The 7,547-nt window shown below is 48.6% G+C and overlaps 1 protein-coding gene across 1 annotated transcript; it reads left to right on the top strand.

Annotated features, from left to right (window-relative positions):
- Positions 1 to 458: 458 nt before the first annotated feature.
- Positions 459 to 7,076, top strand: CPAR01_16776 (uncharacterized protein; the record flags this gene model as incomplete). The annotated part of the gene is made up of 11 exons (XM_060501020.1): positions 459 to 664; positions 1,121 to 1,221; positions 1,267 to 2,593; positions 2,681 to 3,053; positions 3,106 to 3,122; positions 3,182 to 3,536; positions 3,759 to 4,542; positions 4,595 to 4,675; positions 4,742 to 4,767; positions 4,815 to 5,869; positions 6,443 to 7,076. 11 exons carry the CDS (start codon positions 459 to 461, stop codon positions 7,074 to 7,076), a joined length of 4,959 nt encoding a protein of 1,652 aa, XP_060340277.1.
- Between the last annotated feature and the right edge of the window lie 471 nt (positions 7,077 to 7,547).

Here is a 7,547-nt window from a genome sequence, read left to right as displayed (position 1 = left end):
CACCTGCCTGCTCCATGTACCTCCATGCAGGTCCATGTACAGGCTGGAGGCTTCCAGCCTTTGTCCCCTATTACCTATTAATAGTCCATAGGGATTCCTTTCCCTCAGGAAGGGATCTCTTCTTCATACATAGCAATACATGGTATCACATCCGATCCCTTCCTTCCTTCAAGTGGTTATGAGCCCAGCACTCAATCTCTGAGATACTAGATTTTTTTTAACTGGAAGGGACTACTTCTACATAGAAAACCGATACGACCATTCCTCTATTTTAAGCAGACTAAACCACGTAGTAAGGTATCACAAACGGCACCAACATAGGCCAACCAGACGGCAACGATGACCCCCCGTCATCTAAACAACTCCAAGGAAAGTCTAACTTCTTCGAATGGCACCGAGACTTCCGCAGAGCCGCACGGGCAAAGGATGTGTGGAACCTATTGACAAAGAAGGATACCATGATCAAGGAACCCCTAGAAGAAGATTATATTATCTATACCACTCTTATCGAAACCTACTCAGGTCCAATAACTAGGTCCCAAACGGATAAGAAGGGCAAGGAGAAGATCGAGACGGAATCGGCAGGAGAAGGATCTTCACAATCACGCGTCGAGACCATTGACCCTGCTAGGACTCTTATCAAATGGCAGTCACAATACAGAAAGTGGGAGAAGCAACAAGAGAAATCCCGGACGGCGTTCGATCTCCTTCTCAAATAGGTTGGTCCGGGTATTACTACCGAAATCGAAGACCTCGACGACGCAATCCTAGCATACCAAGCAATCCAAGCACGCTATTCTATCTCTAACGACTTGGCAAGAGAACAAATCCTAGATAAAATCGGCAAACTACGTCTCAACAACTGCAACGACATAACCGACTTCCTCAACAAACACCGCCAATATAAAGCGGACCTACAAACAGCGAAGCACACGTACACGGATACCCAACTAGTCACGAATATCCTCATCGGCCTACCAAGAGCCTATAAAGATTTCAAATCACAGTACGAATAGGTACGCGCTACCCAGGGTGAGGCCAAACCGGACCTAGACCTGCTGTTTAATCGTCTCTATGTCGAAGAAAGCAAGCCCAAGACACGCCGGAACTTCACTACTAGCAACAACGGCAACGATAGCCACAACAATCAAAACAGCGGAAACGGCAACAGGCAGCGAAAACACTCCATCGACAAGGGCAAGCTGCAGTATGCCGGCTGCGGTAAACCAGGGCACGAAAAACCTAACTATTAGCACGAGCACCCAGAGAAGGCACCCAAGGCGTTGCGAGAAAAGCTTCTCAAGACCAAGGAGGAAAAATCCAAATCCTCCCCTTTCTCAAATAACAACAGTCAATCAAGCACTGGCAGTAAACCAAAGGAACTCATTGCAATGGCCGACGGAACTGCATTCCGCACTGCTATAGCACAGCCTAACTACGACGACAGAATCGCCATTATCGACACGGCTCGTATAGACGTCGGACACTACTTTCCCTTTGCGTCTACTAAGGAGAGGGAATATACCGCTCTCTTCCGCTGTCTTACCGACCATATAGCTAGAGGAGATGGTATATCTCGCACCTATATTCTCACTACGCGCCCTGATCCCTCTACTTGGGAGCAGTCAAACAACCGCGAAATCCGAATTGCCCAAGAGATGGTTAGAGAGGCTGTCAACCGAGGCAGCATCATCCTCAAGGACCGAGAAGGTCATACTCTCCGCGATGATCCCGAGCCCTGGGGAGAGAAGCCAGAGAACCACATAGAACTCTATCATCTAGTCAAGGACATGTACGGAGTCCACAATGCCCCTACGGCGTTCCTTCGACGTGTCATCGAGATCGGCCAGGCTCTCGACAACGAAACCCAAGCCGCTACCGATACCAACAACCAGTCGGCCAACACCAACAACGATCAAGGACACATCGAGAAGGGACCGACTAACGACGACTCCGCCAACAACTACTCCACTGGTGAGAATCCTATCTCCAACCTCTCTAATCGAAACTCCATTACTAATGCCCCGCCACAAATTAACTCTAAAGGTGGACAGGCACGCTATAGAGGACTAGGTCAGAGGGTATGTGAAGGAGAGGATCACTATGGACAGGAAGCAGTATTGTTAGACCAAAAAATGATGACTTGTTACATCGGCTCTACGAAAGAAATCACTGGTAAAGACACTGTACTCCTTGATTCCGGAGCAGACATCTGTCTCTTCAAAGACAAGAAGTGGTTTAATACCCTTCGCCCTCTCGACGTCAACATCGGCTCCATCAATAGATCAGCCTCGCTCAAAATCAAGGGGGGAGGAAACGTGCGATTGATTTTGCTCGCAGCAGATGGAACCGAGACCCCGATTACCCTTACAGATGTAGCATATTCACCAGGCGCACGTTCTAACATTGTCTCCCTCTCCCAACTTGCTACGAAGGGCAACTTACAAGGGTCATGGGACAAGAACCAGATCACAATCCTGGCAGAAGGTCGCAACGTGGGACAGGCTATACGGGTAAACGGGCTCTACCTTCTTCAACTCCAAAAGAAGACGAACATCGTAGCAATGGCCGACGCCTTTGCTAGTCTTGTTACGTACGATGATGATATCTGGACATAGCACCGACGACTGGGCCACCTGAGCCTTCATAACATAATCATCCTTCTAAATATCAGCACTAGTATCACTGTGACGAAAGCCGCTATATTAAAGAAGATCAAAAGCGGGGAAGTCTGTCCCGTTTGCGCAGTCACAAGAGCTACCGTCAAGATTCCTAGAGACCCAGCAACTCGAAGAGAAGAGGAATTTGGATTCCTCTTCCACGCCGACACATGGGGACCATACCCTATTGAGGGTTTCGATAGTACAAGATACTTCCTATTCGTTACAGACGACGCGAAAAGGTTCACCTTTGCAGCCCCAATCTCCGTTAAGGCCAACCTTCCCAAGATCTTCAAGAGACTTCATAAGACTATCGAGAAGACATACAACATCAAGATTCGGGGCTACCGCTTCGATAATGAATTCTGGAAGGGCCCTATTAGAAGATGGCTAGTTAAACAAAATTGCAGAGTTGAACCGACAGTCGCTTAGCAACACTACATAGGCGGCACCCACGAACGCGTAAATCGAGTAATAAGAGAAAAAACAGCGCCAATGATCCAGGAACTGACGATAACTAGACAGCTCTCAAGGATTATCACTAAGAAGGCACTCGAATACATTAGACAATCATCACTCCCGGCTAACCTATGGCCAGAAGCTATCAAGTATGCCATCTGGCACAAGAACAGAGCCCCCTCACGAGCGCTCCGGCGCAGCTACCAGAACCGAACCGGGGGAGTAGATAACTCTAGCAGCGACGATCAGGCACCCAAGACCAAGAAGGGACCAATTACACCATGGGAGGCCCTTAATCGACACAAGCCCGACCTCTCAAAGGACTCTATCTGGGGGAGCCGCGTCTACGTTACTATTCCACCCGAGACTCGCGACCGTAGAAAACTACACCAGCCCCGTGGCTGGGTTAGATACTTTGTAGGATTGGAATCAGAGTCTGTCTTTAGAATCTTCTCACCAGATAAGCACGAAGTTTTCCGTGTCGCAGGAGCCAGAGTTCAGCAGGGACAAGGACTTGACGATCCGCACGAAGGACAAGAACCTATACGCCAAGACACACCACAAGAACTTACCAGAGACGAACAAACGGAAAACCAACAAACAGGAAACGAACAAGCAGAATATAACACAAACTTCTAGCAAGAAGATGTATCAGAAGAGGGGGAGCAACCTCAAGAAGAAGACAATCTTGAGCTATATCAGCAGGATGATGTTAAACTATACGACGACTTTCCCGACGACTCTCCTTTTATCGAACCAGAGAATCCCTTTCCGAACCCTCTTCCCTCGAATTCTCCAACCTCGAGCGATCCTATGAACAACGAAAACGACGAAAACACACCGCCACAGAGAGTTACATCGAGATTCTTTGGCAGCACCGTGATACTAGCCAAGAGGCAACGGACACCAAGCGAAAGCGAGGCAAGTTCAGAGATAAGCAAGACATCATCCACCGACGAGGACGAACCGAATAAGAAAAGGAAGAAAAAGAAGAGGTCCGACCACGACAACAGAACAAAGTGGAAGAAGCGAATGAGATTCTCTAAGGACAAGGTCTGTGGGAAATGCTTAGAAGATGGAGGACACTACTTCTTCGACGAAGATACCGACCCAGAATGGCCGGAGGTTCGACCAGCCTGCGTCCGATGCAAGAAATTGCCGGGAGCCCCAGGTAATAAATGCCGAGTTATCACGGATCCGGAGGAAATCAAGGCCTGCAAGGCCATCAACGCACAACGCAATAAGAGGGGTATTTCCCTTAGAAGCGCCGGAAAAAGACCAAAGCGTATAGGCGTCAAGAAGGAATTCAAGTGCTCCCGCTGTGCCAAGAGACGACTGGCGTGTGATGGGAAAATCCCCTGCGAAACCTGCACAACGAAGGGCATCCCATGCCGCAAACAAGATACTGAGAAGGACGAGAAGTGTACCCGCTGCGAAGGAAGACACAGGCGCTGTGATAAGGAGACACCATGTAGCGACTGCGTCAAAGAGGGAACAGACTGCATACGGCATGCTCAACAAGGATTACTTACCAGAGTCTGGCCCATTGGGAAAAGGTCAACCACTCTCTAGATCAAGATGAAGGACAATGCCAAGTGCAGACCGTGTTGGGAGTTTAATAGCATATGCGACGGACTTCAACCCTGCGGTTCGTGTATCAAGAGAAGGATAAGATCAGAGCAAATCTCAGCACAGAAGAAGGGGAAGAAGTTGAATAACCTTAGACTCTGTATCTATAAGAACGAGGAGGACGGCTGCTTTGAGAAATGGAACGTCTCGGCATTTACCCTTGATGAAAACGATCGCCCTCAACTGAAAGACGATTGGGAAGAACACAGCAACCGAGAAGCACGAAAGAGGGTACTTAAGGCGAATGAGACCTCCTTTAGAAGCAAGACCTTGTCGATGTCGAAAGAAGTAAACGAAGAGTCAAGCCAATTACACGAGACCACCCCAATCACCGAAGCAAGACGTCAGCTGGCTACGACATTCCCAGACGGATGGGTAACTATCCCGACGGAAGCAAACGAACTTATGTGTGGCCTATACGCGATCCGGCATAGCCTTCAACACCAACTTCCGCATCTTGACGTACCGACTATTCAGGATCTCCTAGATATCTACAGAGAACTAGCAACACAAAACCTTGCTTTCGAAATGGACAACGAGAACATGTTCCGAGCAGACCAGCTTGCTGCTATTCTTCGAGAGTTCGGAAGAAGACAACAACAATCGATTGACCTTCAACTAGGATATGTCCTAGCAAATGGACTAGTAGCGCTTGTCTTTCCAGAGGAAACCGATAGTACGACCTTATGGATCCATAACACTAATGACCAGGCCGACTCCTGGCGGAACGCACACTGGGAAGGTATGGCTACTAAGAACCATCAACATAACTCGAACGAACAAAGTGAGGAGGATAATAGAGACGACAAAGACGCGGACGATTCCATTTCCTCAATGTCAGAAGAAGAAAAGAAGGAAAATGATAACATTGCCGCTTTCAGTAATCCGACAGTTATGTCAGCAAATCTCGAATCGATGTTCCTTGAGATGGGATTAAGCGATTGTGACGACGACGATAACTCTACGGATTACTCAGAAGGGATAGCCACTGAGAAGCCAATAGATGCTAACATCGAAACCTACGCCCCACAACACCAGATATCTACCGCCAGAAGAGATACTAGGAAGATGCCGGACCCCGAGTCATATGCCGAAGCAATAAGAGCACCGGATGCTGCGAAGTTCAACCAAGCTATGGATGCTAAGAAAGCTGCCCATGCGAAGAATGGTACTATGGTAGAAGTCGACGAAGACGAAGTTCCTAAAGGGCAGAAACCACTTACAGCACGATGGGTCTATACACGGAAGCTTAGAGAAGACGGGGAGATCTCAAAGCACAAGGCGAGAATAGTTGCAAGAGGTTTTCTCCAGAGGGAAGGCCTAGACTATGATAAGACCTACGCCGCAGTCATAAAAGCCGCAACATACCGAATTCTTCTAGCAATAGCAGCAATGATGGGATGGGTTGCTCACTCGATGGACGTCGTTACGGCATTCCTGAATGGTACACTCGAGGAAACCGTATACCTCCGCAGCCCCCCAGGATGGCCTCTCCCTGAGGGAAGGATATGGAGGCTCGAGAAGGCGCTCTACGGTCTTAAGCAAGCACCTAGGGCATGGTATGCAAAGTTCACATCAACCATGCTCAAATGGGGATTCAGGATTTCACCATACGAAAGCTGTGTCTTTATCCACGATACCTGGTCGGTGATCCTTGGACTCTGGGTAGACGATTGCCTCCTTATTGGGCCAAGCTCTGAGCAACTGCAACTGGTGAAGGACAAGCTCAATAGTGCCTTTAAGATGAAGGACGAAGGACCCGTAACGTACTACCTTGGTCTAAACGTTAAACAGTCAGACGAAGGTATCCGCATCCACCAGAAGGCATACACTAAACAAATTCTACGTCGCTTCGAACTCCAGCACTACCACAACAAGAAAGTTCCTATCCAGGATGGCACGACCCTTTCGAAGAATCAGGAAAACCCAGACGAAAGATTACGAACCGAGTACCAGAGAAAAGCAGGATCGATTAGCTTCCTTGCGGGACAAACCCGACCCGATATCGGCTTTGCGACTAATCTCCTAGCCCGATACAACTCAAATCCAAGCAAAGAACATATGGCAGCTATGAACAACCTATTCGCGTACGTCAAGGGTACTATTAGCCGAGGAATCATGTACAGGAAGGGCAAAACCGAACTAGCAGGATTCTCAGATAGCGACCACGCTGGCTATCAAGATACTGCGCGATCAACGACTAGCTGGATATTTATTCTCGCTAGCGCTCCCATATCCTGGTCCTCACAGCGACAAAAAGCAGTATCTATCTCCACGACGGAAGCAGAATATATCGCTGCAGCCGAGGCCGCGAAGGAAGCTATCTAGATCCGCAATTTTATCAACAGTCTAGAGATCGCAGATATCCACTACGATAAAGTGCCCCTGTACATCGATAACGAGGCAGCAAGAAAACTCACGAGGAACCCAGAATTTCACAACCGGACCAAATACATCGACATCAGGCACCACTTCATCAGGGAACGGGTAGTCGAAGTTGGTGATGTCGACACTCGACGGGTGGAGACTAAGTTCAACATCGCGGACATCCTCACCAAGCCTCTGGGTAAGATACGATTCGAGGAGCTGGTAGAGCTCATGGGAATGAAGGACCAGGAGGAGGAGGATATGTAGAGACACGAGCAGGAAGCTGAGTGTCAGGGGGAGTGTTAAAGAAAGGGGACCCTCACCTGCCTGCTCCATGTACCTCCATGCAGGTCCATGTACAGGCTGGAGGCTTCCAGCCTTTGTCCCCTATTACCTATTAATAGTCCATAGGGATTCCTTTCCCTCAGGAAG

The sequence above is a fragment of the Colletotrichum paranaense genome, assembly GCF_030867605.1.
Source record: "Colletotrichum paranaense strain IMI 384185 chromosome Unknown Scaffold_34.1, whole genome shotgun sequence".
NCBI lineage: Eukaryota > Fungi > Ascomycota > Sordariomycetes > Glomerellales > Glomerellaceae > Colletotrichum > Colletotrichum paranaense.
Note: the sequence above shows the minus strand (reverse complement) of the source record. Positions and strands in the feature narration are given on the sequence as shown.